The sequence below is a fragment of the Ailuropoda melanoleuca genome, chromosome 3 (assembly GCF_002007445.2).
Source record: "Ailuropoda melanoleuca isolate Jingjing chromosome 3, ASM200744v2, whole genome shotgun sequence".
Lineage (NCBI taxonomy): Eukaryota > Metazoa > Chordata > Mammalia > Carnivora > Ursidae > Ailuropoda > Ailuropoda melanoleuca.
Genome location: NC_048220.1, coordinates 138,526,828 through 138,545,011, shown reverse-complemented (window position 1 = coordinate 138,545,011; position 18,184 = coordinate 138,526,828). Strand labels below are relative to the sequence as shown.

At 41.8% G+C, this 18,184-nt stretch overlaps 1 protein-coding gene across 1 annotated transcript in view; it reads right to left on the bottom strand.

Annotated features, from left to right (window-relative positions):
* CTNND2 (catenin delta 2) overlaps positions 1 to 18,184 on the bottom strand; it is a 966,176-nt gene that overhangs the window by 422,765 nt on the left and 525,227 nt on the right. The window contains exon 6 of the mRNA XM_034657085.1: positions 11,578 to 11,750. Within this exon, the coding sequence (XP_034512976.1) occupies positions 11,578 to 11,750 (173 nt within the window). The remainder of the gene's footprint in view (positions 1 to 11,577; positions 11,751 to 18,184) is intronic.

Below are 18,184 nucleotides of genomic sequence, written 5' to 3'. Positions count from 1 at the left end.
TTTCCAAGTGTGGTCCCTGCCCGAAATCAGCATCAGCCTATCCTAACTGAATCAGAGATTCTGGGACAGGGGCCCAGGGAGCTGTTTTAACAAGTTCTAAAGGTGATTATGGTGCTTGCTACTTGACAAGCCCCCAATCTAGAAGTCTGGAGGGAGCCTGAGAGCCTGCATTTCTAACAATCTCCCAGGGGAGGCAGATGCCACTGATATGAGAACCACGACTAAGGCTGTAGACAGGGACCCTCTTCCTTCACTTTCCTTCTGAAGCTCTCCTGGGCCCTGAGCTACATTGAGCTGTGCAGAACCCAGCTGACAACCGGCAGAAAAGCCTACGACGGGAATTTTCTCTAAACCTTTCCCACAGGAGCAGGAGGAGAAAGAACCCCAGAGGCTCTAAGGAGAGTGCCCTGCTTATAACAGAACAAATACTTTGTGTTATGTCTTGGATATGTACCATTAATAATAACCCTATGTGACTTTAAAGATGCCACTGCCAAGTTGTATAATTTTTAATAAAACAAATACTAAAGTATAATGATATGAATTAAAACAATGCATGTAGAACTCTAGGATTTAAACATTAGAATGATGTGGGTCCCAGGAAAACCCTGAACATACTTTGCACACATTTAATTTCCCTTTCAATCTGCTGGAACGTCTAGTCTCAGGGGCGCTAAGTGCTAAATATTATTATCTTGAAAGATTCCTTAAATGGTCCCCAACTCTGTGGAAGTTTTGAGTACTGCCGTATCTGCTCCAGGTATTTTGACAGGCTCTAGCAGCCAATTCAAAAATCTTTTAAATATTGTAGGATCTTGGTGAAATTTTGCCATTTTTTACATGAAAAAAATTAAAACATAAGAAATAAAATTTTATATGCTCTTTAAGATTGGTATTGTTCATGTTAGACATGTTTTGTATCTGCACTGCCCAATATGGTAGCCACTAGACACAGGAGACTCTTGGGTAACTTAAAATTGGCACTGGATTTTAAGACATACTTAGTTTTTAATTATTTTGAACTTAAATAGGCAAATGTAGCTGGTGGCCCACCTTACTGGACTATGATAGAAGCCCCTTTGCAGTTTTCAATAAATAATCCAGGGGTGTTAGGCTCCATTCGGATGGCTAAGGAGTCATAAGGGCCTACGAATGATTTTTTGGTTACACAGAGAACTCTGTTTTTTTCAGCATCAATTAAACAAAAGCAGTAGTCTTTGGGGAGCTTGTTTCCACTCTTTGTGCTTATGTTTTGTTCCCTTATGTAATTTTATTCAGCAACTCTTAGCCAGTTAAGGATACAAAATCCGTGCCTCAGACCTAGGTTTATTACTACCTAGGTCACTGGGTTAAAAATAATATAAACAGTATTTAACATGCATAGAATGTCACCTACTTTACTGTCATAGAAGCTCAATTCTACCTTAAAAGTATGTTAACACTATTAAACTCTAAATCCTATTTTAAAGGTAGAGTTCCAAAACTTCCCTTAAAAAAACCCAAAGCAGCAACATCAACAAAAAACTAATGACTATTATACCTTTTTCCCTAAGGATATTTGGAAATGCAATAAGAATTGAAATAATCCTTTTATGATGAGACCCTTAAAATAATACAAAAATTTCTACATACTTGGAGGAGATTGTGCCCCAATACTGTCTTGTCCTTTGAGAAGGACAATTTCTCTTGGTGTTTTCATTCTCAGCTCTTCGGAGCAGACCAACCCAAAGGGCTACTTAGTTCTTCCTACCCCTCCAAAATAGGACGCCCACCTATGTAAAATTAACAAGGAAGTAGACAGACTCTCTAATTAAAAAGTTTCCAATAGGCTGAGTTTGGTGTACACTAAATGTCTTTCCTTCCTTGCTTCTCATTATGGAAGTTCATCAAGAGAAAAATGAAACATTACTTCCAGTTCCCATGTATATATTATGTACATTATATCTCAAGTAAAAAAAAAAAAAGTACAGATTTTTTTTTAAAAAATGAGACATGAACAATACACATAACTTATCAAAGCTCTTATAAATTAGGTATTTCATCTGCATAATAGTTTACACATAAGTTTCAGATGGGGCAGATCTAGAATATACTGTAGTGATTTGTATATCGTATGTTTGCATGAGTTTATGTCTATATATGCGTGCACCGAGGCCTCTTGTGTAATCATGGAGTGCTATTTTATGAAAGTGTTTAAGGGGAGAATGCATTTTCAAAGTGTAGTACAAAGAATGTTAAAATTGGAGCTTAGGCAATATTTACATTATTCCCAATACCCACTAACCAACAGTATTCAAGATCCATGCACTAATGCATCCCCTAACTCAATAAACCATTAAGTGGCACCTGCTATAGTCCATGTACAAAGCCGCTCTGCGATCCTCTTAGGTGAAATGTTTTACCTTGACATTATTTTGGAGATCTCGCAGAATTTGTACAGAATAATACCAGGCCTACAATGACGACGTCGTTCTTTTCTGGAAGTCTGAGCCCCTGAAAATATGGTGCTCTTGGACCAGAATGTGGCATTGGCCTTGACACAGAGCAGAGCTGCTTCCTCACCCCTTCGCATTTTATCTTCTGTAAAGGGAGTAGGGATGGGGACGGGGTGACATGGGGAAAAAATTCTCCAAACTCAGGAACTTATTTAACCCTCATTCTTTGGAGACCGGGCGGTGCAAACAAAACAAAACAAAACAAAAAACAAAACACAACAACAAACCCTGGTTCAGCCAGTTAAGAAAAGACTTGACAGCCGGGCTGTCTAAGGAATCTTGTCCNGTTCTTTTCTGGAAGTCTGAGCCCCTGAAAATATGGTGCTCTTGGACCAGAATGTGGCATTGGCCTTGACACAGAGCAGAGCTGCTTCCTCACCCCTTCGCATTTTATCTTCTGTAAAGGGAGTAGGGATGGGGACGGGGTGACATGGGGAAAAAATTCTCCAAACTCAGGAACTTATTTAACCCTCATTCTTTGGAGACCGGGCGGTGCAAACAAAACAAAACAAAACAAAAAACAAAACACAACAACAAACCCTGGTTCAGCCAGTTAAGAAAAGACTTGACAGCCGGGTTGTCTAAGGAATCTTGACTTTGGATCATGAGTCAGCCGTGTCACTGTGGTCAACACCACATTTCATAAAGCAGGTCCATGATTCATGGGCAGTCCTCGGGAGGATGCATTTAGACCTGCCAAGTTTCCTGGAACTGTCAACGAGGCCCCTAACGCTGGGTCAGGAGGAATCTTTGCCCAGAAAGCTGGGCAGCCAGGCTGACGCTGTCAGGAATGGGCAACTGGACTCCCTGTTCCATGGCTTCCCCGAGGGAGCCTGAGGACTTGGGGTCAGCTGTCTGTTCCCTCACCAGCTGTCTCCATCGCTTTCATTTTCCCGGGATTACCATCAGACTGGTGAGGCGAAGAGTTCATGGCACAGATATTCCTGGTCGTGGTGGCTAAGGAGGTCCCGGGCCCAAACAACGTCCCGAGAGGCAAAGCTGGAGAGTGCTTCAAAGGAAGGCAGAGGCAACAGGGCAAGCCAGGCCAGGCACGGGGCGGGGGGGGGGGGGGCAGAACTTAAGCCAAAAACTTANCAGCAACACGGGGAGATGACATTGGTTGGATGAGCAAGGGGGTGGGTGGCTGTTTGAGGGAATGCAACTAAGAAAATAAAAGCAATGGCTGAAGAATACTTGCTTGATGAGTTAAGAACCCCGAATAGCTTTTAAATACTAAGAAACAGGACGTGCCTTGAAGATGACATCTTTGAGGAAATACATTTCTAAACCAGGACAAGCTGGTAACGTGATTTAGAAATACTGGCCACATGGTGTTGATTAAAACATCTGAGGGCATGTAGAACTTTCCTAGGGTAACTCTGCACACTCAGATGAACNGGAAGGGACAGCCACGGGGAGATGACATTGGTTGGATGAGCAAGGGGGTGGGTGGCTGTTTGAGGGAATGCAACTAAGAAAATAAAAGCAATGGCTGAAGAATACTTGTTTGATGAGTTAAGAACCCCGAATAGCTTTTAAATACTAAGAAACAGGACGTGCCTTGAAGATGACATCTTTGAGGAAATACATTTCTAAACCAGGACAAGCTGGTAACGTGATTTAGAAATACTGGCCACATGGTGTTGATTAAAACATCTGAGGGCATGTAGAACTTTCCTAGGGTAACTCTGCACACTCAGATGAACAAAGCCATTGACCCTCACAGCTTGGAAATGAGAAGAAACCATGCCTCTGAATGCAAAACAATCTTGTTTAGGCATTGTCTGAAATGTTCCTATAGTACAACACAATTAAAATGAATCTACATTCCCAAATAAATTCTGTGCCCCTGAACTTACTCCCTGGGATGAAATGCACTTGCTTGAACACTACAACCATCGCTCCCCCAATTTTGATATCTTCTCTTTTGAAGTTAACTTTACAAGGAATGCCACTCTTTAAAATAGGTCCCAAGGTAGAAAATCCTTGTGCTGTGAGGAAGGCTTGATTTTGGAAATAGCCAAATAAAATCACTAAGAGCCCTGTCTAGCCATTCCCCTGAGGAGCACTGGTTTTGGTAAAAAACGAACATGAAACATAAAGATACAGCTTCCATTCACAGTTCACTGTCCCTGGAGTCACCACTGCTGGATGAGGCCAGAAGGGCAGGGTTCACCTGGCGGTGACCTTGTACTAACAATGAAAGGTAGTGCCCAGGGCGAAGTAAACTTAATTGAAAAATGAAGGAGTTTGGAAGGAGTTCCTTCCCCAGAAGAGAACAACTCAATCAAAAGGTCCATAAAGCTATAATCTTTGAGATAAAAATGGAGACCACCCCCACTGCTTTCTTTTCCCAGGAGGGTCCCACACTTAGAGAGAGAGTGCGAGCGAGCAGGTGCTCTTGCAAACCTATCAGCCCTGTCACTGTAGCGAGAAGGTGCTAGTGGACCTATTTTCCCAGGGTTTCCCAGTCACTAGTACAAACTGGGTGGTATGGATTTTTGCATCCTGGTGGTTGTTTTTCTTCCCTCTGTCCTCCCTTTAATAAAGGTATGATTAGGGTCATTATCAATAAATATTCAGAAGAGTATTTCATGTGGCCATTAAAAGGCTCTACCAATGCAGGGGTGCTTGGATGGCTCAGTCGGTTAAGTGTCCAACTCTTGATTTCAGCTCAGGTCATGATCTCAGGGTCCTGACGTTGAGCCCTGCATTGGGCTCCCTGCTCAGTGGGGAGCCTGCTTGAGATTCTCTTTCTTCCTCTCCCTCTGCTCCCCCCACCCCCGCCACTCATACACCTTCTCTCTCTCTCAAATAAATAAATAAATAAATAAATAAATAAATTCTTTTAAAAAAGAATGGCGGGGGGGGGGAACAGAAAAAGAAAACAGCAAACAAAAAAGAAAACAATGACATGTCTTATATAAATTTATCTCAAAGAATATATGAGGATGGATTCCGGGTGGCAACTTTTTCCAAAAAACTAAATAAGCCTTGGCAAAAATATACTATAAAAAACTTTTATCTCAGCAAGAGGTTCATTCAGTATTTAAGAAGCCAAATACTTGCTTAGAGGAAGCATTGCTATAGTACAACACAGGCAGACCCTCCCTGCAATGAGAGATGTTTCAATTACTGAAGCCAGATTATACATATTTATACTGGAAACAGAAAACGGAGGGGGAAGGTTTTAAAGTAGACTAATGAGAAAGGATTTCCAATAGGTGGTTGTCTGAAAACGATCTTAAAAACAAATGAACCACCTGTTTCCCACAAACATGCCAAGGAAAGTATACAAAATGGCGTGGTTTCTCCTCTAAATGCTACATACTGTAAATATACTCTAGACTAAATACATCCCTGTGATTTTGTGTTTTGTCCAAGTTCACTGGTGACTTTTCCTAAGTATTACCAAACAACAACTTCACTCATAATTGAGCAAACCGGAATGATGTCACCTCAGCTGTCCATACGACCCTTTTCATTCAACCAATACATAGGTGTTTCTTGGGGATTTGCTCCTCCTTCGCACCATGTGGGTCTCTGTCCACTGATACACCATCCATGGAGCTCTCCACTCCCTTGACCTTCACATTGACCTGACGTGAAACTGCACCAGTAAGTGACGCTCCAAATTCAGTGAACACCCGGACATGGGCACCAGTGAGCAGATGGTATATTTACAATTATGAGCACTTTTAAGACCTAAATGAGCACTTTTAAGACCTAAAAGTCAGTGCCACATTAAAGAAGTAGGCCAGATCAAAAAGCTTCTGAAAAAGCTTACTGCTTTTCTAGGCTATCCACGGCTGTCCAGTTTTATTTTGCAAATCTGTCATCCAATTCTTCACTTCTGGTAGCAAGCAGGCATTTTTCTAGGATTATAAATGTGCACATACTTACTTCCATTCTGCTGAAGGACGTAAGAGAGTGGTTTTAAAATTGTAGGCTCCTGCCAGTGCCCCATATACAGAGGCATCCTTTCGTATCTCTTGCATATTTTGTTTCTTTGAGGGAAGAAATGCTTGGTGAGGCTACTTTATATGTGGATGTGGGGAGAGTCCAACATGTCTAGAGTGATTCCTCTATGCTCAAAGTCTTACATTCAGCATTTCATACAATCTATAGGACATGTTATGTGAGCAGAAGCAGACAAAGCCTGGAGGAGTGCCAGCTTCTCGATCTGCTCCCTACCCACAACCTCGGCAGTAGGATTCTACAGAATAAGGCTGGGGTGGCAGGCAGCCTGTGGAACACTTGGTGAACCCTGGCCCAGTTCCTTGCGATAGGAGATCAACGGTGTCTGGATTCTGCTCCTGCAGCAAGGCCACCTGACGGGAAGCAACTCATAAGCAGCTAACTATAGGGTATTATCTGTGATATGACACAATGATGCTTTCAACCCCTAAGTCAGGCCATGCTGTGCCTCCTCGAGTGAAAAAGGAGATCCTCACAATAATCCACTAGGTTTCCCACCCCTTCGAGAACTCCTGCACTCTCTTCAGCCACCTTGGCCTCCCTGCTTGTCTGTCAACACGCCAGCCTGCCTCATCTGGAAGCCACTGCCTTTGCTGTCCCCACGACAGCTTTACAACTAGCTGCCTTTCTCTCTGCCATCAGGTCTTTCCCAGCTGTCACCTTCTGCACAAGGCCCCGCAGGCCACACCCCAGCCCGTACATTGGATCCTGCTTACCCTGGTCTGCATTCTATCCTTCTCATAGAAACGATCACTTTCTAACAAACTAATTTACTTATTCCCACTGTCGATCTCCTGAGTTCTCCCGGCTGCTGCTAGAAATTATGTTCCTTGTGGATGGGGACTGCGTCTCTTTTCTTTACTTTTTCATCCTGAACACACGACAGCTCGTGCCATGCAACAGGCACACAAAGCATCTTGGATGCATTAAAGAATAACCCACAGATACACAGATGTATCTGGAAAAGCAGCACTATTTGGACTGGGGGACCTCACGAGAGTCACACAAAGGCTAAGGTAAACTTGGAGGGAGAAGGTGGGGAGAAAGAGGGAGAGAAGGAGGGGTGATCTACACAGACTTTGAGGCTGGGGTGCGGAGCTTGTAGGGTGAGGGAACGAAGAGCCATACATTGGCTCATGTTACTTCCCAGAAAGACCGTGGGGTCTGATGGGAAGGGTATTACCTTCTGAGTCTTCCAGCCCCGTGAACTCAACTTATAGTCTGAGGGAGAATGACTTTCAAGGATTTTAGTTCGGGTAACACCAGAGACTTACTATTTTATTGCACCTTTTGTGCCTCATAGTTTTGCCTGCAGACTGATATGATGGGGCCATTGTAAGTTTTGAATTTAATGTCAGGGCTTACTGGAGAGCTGGTAGTGATCACCCCACAAACATGTATTATGCTGAATAAACTAGAGGCTTTTTTTAAAAATTGAAATTAGAATATTTGAACATGCACAATACTCCTTTGAAACTGAATTCTGACATGATTTATGAGCCAGACAGAACACCATTTGCTTTACTTTAGAATTACACATAGTTTTTAGACTAAAAAAATATTTTTGTGTTGATTGATTATTGACCTTATTAACTTGATCTGGCATCTGTTGGCAATAATCTGAACTTCACTAGCCCTTTTTGGCACTTTCTGACTATAAGGTATTCTAAAAATTAATCCAGCCTTGAAGAAATGACCTTTCACAACACTCGGAATGTTGAAAACAAAGTGTCACTGGCTCAGCAAAACCACTGGAATAGAGGGATTCCCAAGATGATCCGAACAAAGGAGATGTTATCGGAATGGGATGCGGCCTCCCTACTTTCAAGGTATAAATGCAAAATAGAAATACTGGTTTACTTGTTCAACCCTTCTCCGACATTATTTGGAAGTCCCAAGCCCTATGGGGTGTTCAATAACACGTCTTTCATACTGCAGCACGTGAAAGCTACAAGTAAATCATGGTACCAAGACCCACCACTTACTAAAATAATCAGGATTTAGATATTCGCCAACAGCCTCAATCCTGTTCGAGTGGATTAGAACAACCCCCGCTTTGAACGTTCAAACTTTTCCATGCAGTCACCTGCCAGGGTAAATGGGCATGCCAGTCACGTCTACCTCAAACTTACGTTATCACCTTGAACGTGAACATTTAGAGATGTCTTCAAACTATTAACTCTGATGACTTCGAATACATAGCTTTGATATCTTTACAACTTTGTTACACTTTTTTTTTTTTATATTTTTATTTATTTATTTATTTGACAGAGATAGAGACAGCCAGCGAGAGAGGGAACACAAGCAGGGGTAGTGGGAGAGGAAGGAAGCAGGCTCATAGCAGAGGAGCCTGACGTGGGGCTCGATCCCACAACGCTGGGATCACGCCCTGAGCCGAAGGCAGACGCTTAACCGCTGTGCCACCCAGGCGCCCCTGTTACACTTTCTGATTGAACTTTAATACAGACTTTGAACGAGAGGCCCCGTCCTGTCATTCTGAGCTTCTACTATTTTACTCCCATGTTAATTAGAAGATGACAGAATTAGCTCCAAGAAGAACTCCTACAACACGGAAGTAGATAAACTGCCATATTGCTTTGTCCACATTACAGACCTGTTAATAGGTTCTAGCTGCTGATGAATTTAGTTGAAATGGTCAATAATAAAAGGAAACATATGAAACACTGCTGGAATCATTAGACTTCAATTCAGTCAAGATTCTGTGCCCATTTTCACTACTGCTGCCTTTCGATGGCGTGTGACAATGTCTCTAAATGCGCTGAGCTTGAGTCTCTCCATCTTTAAAGTGCAGATGCTAATACAGCCCTGTTGTGGGGATTAAATAAGAGGACGCATGTAAAACAGATTACTCTGCATGCTCAATAAATGGTAGCTATTGATTTTATAAGAAAGCTTTGCTCTAACAGCTAGTCATTACATAGCTACGTGTAAATTGAGCTTATAAGATGCTCACAGATGAGTTGATAAGGTAACTGATTTTTCATATTATATTTGAGATTTCTATTTTCCATGATGCTCAGCTATGGCAATACGGATTTTTTAAAAAATTGATTCAATGTTTTCAACTCAAATTACAGGGGTCTTAGATATTTATGAAAAAAAAAAAAAGCCAAACAAGAGTAATAAGTGAGTTCAAGATTTTTTTTTAAAGGTAGAACTTGATTGGTTTACTACTTATATGTCTTAGAGGTTCTAGGAGATTGGTAAAAGTTAAAATCATAGCTTTCACAGGTTAATTTGAATATAAAATATTCCTTCTTTCTGAATGTGGTCTCTTAGACCTAGAAGTATTGCCAGATATAAGGATAAAAGAACTATAATCCATTTGTGTGCTTCCAAAGAATTCAAAATCGTGCCTGTTCTATACAATCATTATCTCACGGTGTAAGAGTCAGTATAGATGCAAGAAGAAAAATATTTCCTTCCAAGAATGGGATGCTTTTGAGAGAAAAAAAATCTAAACCTACAGAATGAAATCATACAGCTTCCATTTCATCTTTTAATAAACTAAAATTAGATTTTAAAAAATTCTTTTAATTTAACCAGTGCCTTTAAAGAACAGTGATCCCGGACCTGGGAACAGTAGAGTCCCAGGGGTCGCCTCTGTGTATGTGACCTGCCCTCAGTGACTTCAGGGACCATCCCTCTCAAGCACAACACACCCCCATTCCCCATCTATACAGATGCACCGCCTGAACCAGGGGCCAGACTGGACCACAACAGGGGAAGAGGCCATTCTTCTCTGCGGACTGGTTTATTTATCACTCCCTTTCATTCACATATCCTATAGCTTGGCATCACAAGAAGGTAAAAAGTTACAAAGCCTCAGATGGACAAGAGTGTTGCTTGAAGAAGGTACTCATATTTTTAGTACACTGCCGAGGCAATAATTTAATAATTGAAATGCACTGAGACCTTTCCATTTCTGCTTCACTTGTGTCCATGTCACATAAAATAAGCATCTCACGGTGACTGTGCTATGCCACTCTAGCTCACCTGGCCTCCTACCTGTCTACAGACATTTCTTGGGGGCTGTGGGGATGGCTAGGAGCTGCTAATAAAAGATAAAAACAGTCCTGCCCTCAAATAGCTTTTAGTTGAGGTGGAAAGATTCTTGGATGCATGGTCACAATAAACTGGTGACAGAGATGGGTGGGTTTGGTTGTTACAGGAGCCCAGGATGGGTAGAGTGGCTGGGGAAGGGTTCCCAGGAGAGGTACTGTGCATTCGTGCAGAAAGTATGAAATGAAGCTCATCAGCTGATAGGGGTACTTTCAGGGTTGTGGGTCCTTCATTCCAGGAGCAAAAAGACAGAGATTAAAGTAAATTCAAAATAGCTTAAAAAACAAGATAGCCTTCCAATCAATATATTAATTCAGGTGGGTCGATCCGATATAACCTGCACGCCCAAATTATCACATAAGCAACATTTACATCTTTCTTGGAAAAAAAAATCAGCTTAGTAGCTACTTCTTTTTACCAAGAGCTGATCTTCACTGCACCTGATAGATCTCTGCTCTGAAACCACAGGAGTAAGTGCACGCTTTAAAGAAACAATTAGAGGCACATTTCAAAATCATACTTGACAAAGTGTAATAACTACTTCTAAACTCATCTCAGTTATCTTCAGAAGAGTTCTGTGTACTTGGTTATGCATTGATACTCTGTTCCTCGATACGATGAAGCCCAAAGAATGATTTCATGCTTTTTATTTTTTTTTAGGAGAAAAAAATTTGTCCCAGGTGTCCCCACATACTCAGAATGTATGTCATATTTATGCCACACAGAGACACAGAAAGAGTAACGAGACACACGTTCACGGAGATCAGTATGTACAAAGTGGATAGAGCACGAGTGACTCACAGACATCCCTCAAGAAAAGATCTACAATTCACTGTTACTCGATAATCGTATTTTATTATTCATTTCCTACGCTCACAGCCCTGAAGGCATCTTTCCTAAGTTATGGGGCATGCCTAAGAAAGGCAGGAGGGAACACCATAGCCGGCTCACAGCCGTGCTCCCCACCTGTCCCCCGGAGCCCAGGGACCAACACAGCAGAGGCGCCCATCCCCACACGTACCTGGCTGAAGGTCTGGCCCGCACCTCGGGCTTGAGAGCCGCGGGCGGGGAGCTGCGAAGGGGCTGTCTCACTCAGGGCCAGGGTCTGGTTGCTATGGTAGCTGGCCGGATACTGGAAGGACCCTTCAGGTTTGGAATTGAGCTGAAGTGCACTCTGGGAGAGCAGGCTGGGCCCTGCATTGAAAGTCATTTAGAGCTGTAAGTGACGGCCTCACTGAAGCAGAAATGACATGTATTATTTATTGAGAGTAGCCTAGAATTATCACACGCACACGATTCCAGCCCTCTATGCTTTGAATTCTGAGAACTAAAATGACCATATAATTCGACTCTGGCTCTTAAATGAGATTTTTTTTTTTTTTTGGAGGTTTAAAAGTTCTCAAAAAGAGTAGTTTTTTTTTTTTTCAAATGATCTCATCCTGACCTACATAGAGACATTTCTTTTGAGACAAATTAGTTAATCAAGTAGTTATTTTTGGATTACACAATATCAGAAACATTTGAAATAATTTAAAAGTCTATCTTTTGGTTCATGTTAATTGTGTTAATATAATTATATCTCCTACTTAATTATCAGGACGCTAAAACACTCGAAACCTTGCCATCAGTGGCAAATTGTATTGTCTAGTGATGTAATACCTCAATGCCTGAAGGGTAGACAGTGTTTAAAATATTAATAGGTCTTCAAACAATGTAGAATTCACCCTGATCTCACATGATACCCGACGGCTGGTTATCTTTGCCATCTCAGCAGTGCACAGTAGAACAATGAGAAGACACAGTGTTAAAATTGGTGCTGTTAATGTGGCTGATATTACAAGTGATGGAGAAATGAGAATCAGTGCCTGGCCTTATTATTTAATTATATTTTGTATAAGAGACTCTGCCTTATTTTCTTCCATCCTGCTTCGATGGGATCCTCGCAAGAGTTTGTCCATTGTCTTTTTAAGCAAATTTCTTTAATCACATTTCCGACTCGCTCTGGGAGCTCCAAGAAGTAGGAAGAGTGTATGCACTTGTTATTTTCCATTGTGTGGCTTGAGAGGGGTCTGGGGTGAGTAAAGGAAGTTAGGCGGGAAGGATTTGGCAACCCAAGCTCTCTTAACCATAGTAGAGTCACTTCTTTTTTGAAAGAGCGTAATTATATACACATAGACTATGGTATTATCATTACCCCATCCTTAATCTCCCTTGTTGGCTGTTTTAGACTGTAATATTTCTAATAAATGTGGGCAACTTTCAAGTTCCTTACTTCTTTCTTTTCAAGACTACAACATGACTACCTTTCAAATGAGACCACCGATCTGACATGCAATGGGCCTTTTCTTTTTTGTATAAAAATATTGTGTCTTCCTTAAAAAGCATCAATCAGTTCCTATAACATTTGCCATTTAAGAACTTCCCCCCACCTTCCCTCTAATTCCCTAGTGAGACTTCTGAACAATGCAAACATACATTCTCACCCTTGGATATTGAATAATAAGCCAATTAACCAATACAGGTAAGATGGCTATTTTGAAATCTGGAAAAAAGTCAAGCAAGGATATAAAAATATTCCCATCCAGTCCCAATTTCATTATAAAGGGCATAACAAAAGTACAATTGTAATCCTTTTTCTTGTAATTTAGAAAATAGAGTCTCAAGCAAACAGTATATACCAGATGGTGAAGTTTGCAATAGCCTGCAAAAAATCGTTTAATCCATACTGATGGTATTATAGGCCTAATCACCAGAAATACGATGTCTCTATGGGGAGTGCAGTCAACGTTTCACTGTGGATGCCAGGAACATATTGTCCCCACTGCTGCTGGGGAAACTTTGAGGCACAGAGACAGAGTCAAGAGGGCCAGGTGAGGGGCAGGCTGAGATATAGGAGAGCCTGTGGAAGGAAGAGGAGCCAGGGTGATGGGGGCAGGGGCAGGTGGCAACTAACTGCAAGGAGGAGGAAGAAGAGGGAGGTACCAGGGGACCAGTAACAAACTGTGGCCAAAGGCTTTCTCCTTGGTCGCTACCCTACTAATGATCACAGCTCAGGGGAGGAGAGTGAGTTCTGGTGAAAGAGCAAAGGCCCTTTAAAGTCAATGGTCACCACTCTACCTGACAATGGGCAGCTTCCTGCTGAGACTTCCTTTGGCTACTTCTTTCTACCCTGAGGTAATGGCTTTCCTTGGCCATGCCCCCTCCCCCATGATAGCGCATCTCCAGGGCTGTAAAAGTTGAAACAGATACAAAAGTGCACAGATCTTTGGAAATGTCAGTAAAATGAAATAAAGTAAAATCTTTAATTTCCTGTAAATAGTTGGACACAATTTTTGAAAAAGATTTTATTTATTTATTTGAGAGAGAGCAAGAGAAAGAGTGAGAAAGAGAGAGAAAGAGAGCACACGCAGGAGCAGGGGGAGGGGCAGAGGGAGAGGGAGAAGCAGGCTCCCCGCTGAGTAGGGAGCCTATGTGGGACTCCATCCCAGGACCCTGGGATCATGACCTGAGCCGAAGGCAGATGCTTACCGACTGAGCCACCCATATACCCCAATAGTTGGACATCATCTATAAAGCAAGAGAACCATGTGTCCTGGTTACTTGTCTTTTAAGAAGACTGCATGACTCTGCTTTGATGAACTTTCTTGCCTTTGTAGTCAGCAAGTCCAACAATTCTGTAAATTCCTAATAGATTCATAAAATTATCACCAGAAACCTACAAATGCTTTCCATGCAGGATCTTAAGGTAGCAATTTAAAGTTCCTTTTCAAAGGGATTTCAATTAAAAATGTGATTTATGTGCTCCTGAAATATACATCATGAAATAATCAGATCTGCTCATCTTTTATAAAATCAGTCATGTATTTGATCAATACTCAATGAAAACAAACCAAGATTCTCTATCTCATTACTTCGTTCACACATCTCAAGCATGAAACCTAGATGCAGTCTGACAAAGGTAATTGCAACAATGAGCAATGTATCATAATATGACAGCACTGACATATCACCTGGCAAGGGCGAAACAGGACAATAGCTGAAACACTACGTGCCTTGTAGAAAGATTTCCATTGCTCACTAGGTTTCAAATGAATAGCATTTATTCATTCCAATTTTAGAGAGCAAAGCTATATGAGAATATGAAAAAGGTTAAAATTACAGGATAATCCTTAATTACTTTATAATGGAAGTAAAATTTACATATAACTAACTCTTGATTACCTTTATTAACATTACTGTGCATTGAGGTAGAAAATACAAATTTTCCAGAGGTTTTGAAAGCATTTATAGTCTTGGGCTTTAAATTATGATTGTTTTTCCTCCAGAACTTTTGACTTTCCCTCAAGTCTTGGCTAGAGGCTTGGGCTAGAGGTAATATTAGACCACAGTCGTGAGGATATGGAGCCTATCTGCTGGGGGTTAAGGATGCTGTAAGAGGGTTTCTTAAATTGTGGAGAGAAGAGACTGGGCTTTAAAATTCCACCAAGGGAAATGAAATGTTGCCTTTAGCGTAATTAATTGTTCCAAAAGAAACCTGAACTATGAGCAACAGTGGATCACCATGTCCTATTAAGTCACAGAAAGCAACAGTTACCCTCTGGTGTGTGTATGCCTTCAGGGCATTCACTGTGATTTCTCTGCCCATTCTAGATCTTCCCCATCATGGAACAGTCCTCAAAGCTGAGCCCAGGGATCTGCTCAACAGGACTCAGTCCAGGGGCCAGGAAGAAGAGGTGAAACAATCATCTGATAAATAGATAAAATTCAAGACAGTATGTGTCCTTGATCTGATCAAGACACAATAGTCCCAGCTGGACAGAGGGGAGAAATCGAAGGCAACTACAGAGTTGAGGGACACAAAACCAGCCATGGATCCTAGAAAGATACTTGAAGCAATGTATCTTGAGTGTAATGCCAGTATCTCAGTAATATCTCACTGTCTTCAAATTCATCAATTGACTAGAGACCACAGAGCAATCTGAGAAAAAAAAAAAAAGTGTCCTTGAGTCTTTCTCATGATTTTTCAGAAATGCAAACAGAGGTGTGGAGAGGCTGAGTGGTCAGCCAGTGTCACACACTTGGAAAAATGAAGATGAGACTCGGATCCTCACCTTCTATCCCCAAGTCCAGGAGTCCCTGCTGTTTGCCATCCAAGCAGCATTAAGTCCTATACACAGACTGAAAATTCTCCCGTAGAGAGAAGCTAATTTGTTTGCAGGAGAAATCTTTATGCTTCAGAGTGGGGTACTTCTCCAATGAACCTCTCCTTCAGGACTCCGGGTGTTGGCTGGGGAAGCTCACTGTCCACCATCAGTGGGACAGAGATTAGCCTCAGCAGGTAGAAAGCTTGAAAGGCTAATTTTGTACATAAAAATTCAGACTCACTTACAGGTCATATCAGTGTATACACTATAATATATCATCTGTTTCTTCTTAACTGAGCTAGAAATTCTAGAGTTTTCATGATGATACATTCTTATGCTGTTGGCACAGGTTTAGAGAGACTTCTTCTGGCATTGCTAATTCTTGCCTAATTTAGCTAAATATCGGTCTCAGAAAATAGTGAACCTTCATTCAACTACACACTTTGCAGTAACATAGAAAAGGCCAGAGGCCTACAATGTGGCATTGCTAAGTCATTATGCAGGCCACAAGCATGGCAATGGGGTGGGTGGAAAAGAATCTGGACTAGAACTCAGTAGACCTCCATGTTTATGAAGGGGCATGATGAGAAGGCTGAAGCACGGGTAGTACCAGCGGACCTTTACTGAGTACTTGCGAACTTCCAGGAACCGTCCAGAGCAGCTGGTATCTTGTTAGCTCACCGCATCTTCACAAAGACCCAGTGAAGAAGGTACCACCATCCCCCTTTATGTCAATGAGACTGAGGGTTGCACCAACTGAGACCACACAATGGGCTGCGTGCAAGCAAGACATCTGGCTTCAGAGCGTGCGTTCTTAACCACACTCCGTCATTCTGCCTCTACAAATTTTAATCTTGGCAAATTTGAGCACCTAATGAGATAATGGATGTGAAAGTGCTTGGAAAAATATAAACTGCTTTACAAATGTCAGTGTTCAGTATTAGTATCTAATTATCTAATTACATAGCCACATGGTCTGATCATAATAAAATCTTGATTGGGATTTGTTTGTCCTGAAAACCTTATTACAGTATTGCCCCATATATCACTTCACGTTTTCCTTCAACACCTCGTGAGCTTTCATTTTACAAATGAGACATTCGAGGCATAAATCATGAAAATGGCCTGCTTAAAATTAAAAGCAAAACCAAACAAAACCTAGTTGTCAGAGCCAAAAGATGATAAAGCAAAAGTTCTCTCTGTCCCCTCAGCCTGAATTTCCTTTCTCTGTCAACCTCAAAACTCATTCTTAAAGAGCCATTTAAATGTCACCTCCTCCATGCAGCCTGACCTGATGCCTGATAGCTCAAAGAAAATTCACCTTACCCCCACCATGCTGCTTTAACCCTCTGAACAGACCAGACTCTGAGGAATTTGAATGATTTAACAGAGATTTGTAAGTATTACACAACAACAGTTCTCCAGAAGGAGGGCAATAGGATGGAAGCAGAATTCTAAACATTTACAATGAAGGCAGCAGGACTCTATTCAGATACTGGAGAGACTAGGGCCAGGGATTTCCTATAGCATGCAGAGAAAGGAAACCCATGGTAATTGAGGAAATCTTAACTGGTGGTTACTTTAGAAAGGGGGAGAAAGGTGCACAGTTAAGAGACATTTTAAAAGAAAAGCTCACAGGGACTTAGTGACTAAGTGGGCAAGAATAAAGGAGAGTCCAAATGACTGCACTGTTGATTGGGAGCTCTGCAGGGGGAGCTGGGGAGNGAGAAGAGACTGGGCTTTAAAATTCCACCAAGGGAAATGAAATGTTGCCTTTAGCGTAATTAATTGTTCCAAAAGAAACCTGAACTATGAGCAACAGTGGATCACCATGTCCTATTAAGTCACAGAAAGCAACAGTTACCCTCTGGTGTGTGTATGCCTTCAGGGCATTCACTGTGATTTCTCTGCCCATTCTAGATCTTCCCCATCATGGAACAGTCCTCAAAGCTGAGCCCAGGGATCTGCTCAACAGGACTCAGTCCAGGGGCCAGGAAGAAGAGGTGAAACAATCATCTGATAAATAGATAAAATTCAAGACAGTATGTGTCCTTGATCTGATCAAGACACAATAGTCCCAGCTGGACAGAGGGGAGAAATCGAAGGCAACTACAGAGTTGAGGGACACAAAACCAGCCATGGATCCTAGAAAGATACTTGAAGCAATGTATCTTGAGTGTAATGCCAGTATCTCAGTAATATCTCACTGTCTTCAAATTCATCAATTGACTAGAGACCACAGAGCAATCTGAGAAAAAAAAAAAAAGCGTCCTTGAGTCTTTCTCATGATTTTTCAGAAATGCAAACAGAGGTGTGGAGAGGCTGAGTGGTCAGCCAGTGTCACACACTTGGAAAAATGAAGATGAGACTCGGATCCTCACCTTCTATCCCCAAGTCCAGGAGTCCCTGCTGTTTGCCATCCAAGCAGCATTAAGTCCTATACACAGACTGAAAATTCTCCCGTAGAGAGAAGCTAATTTGTTT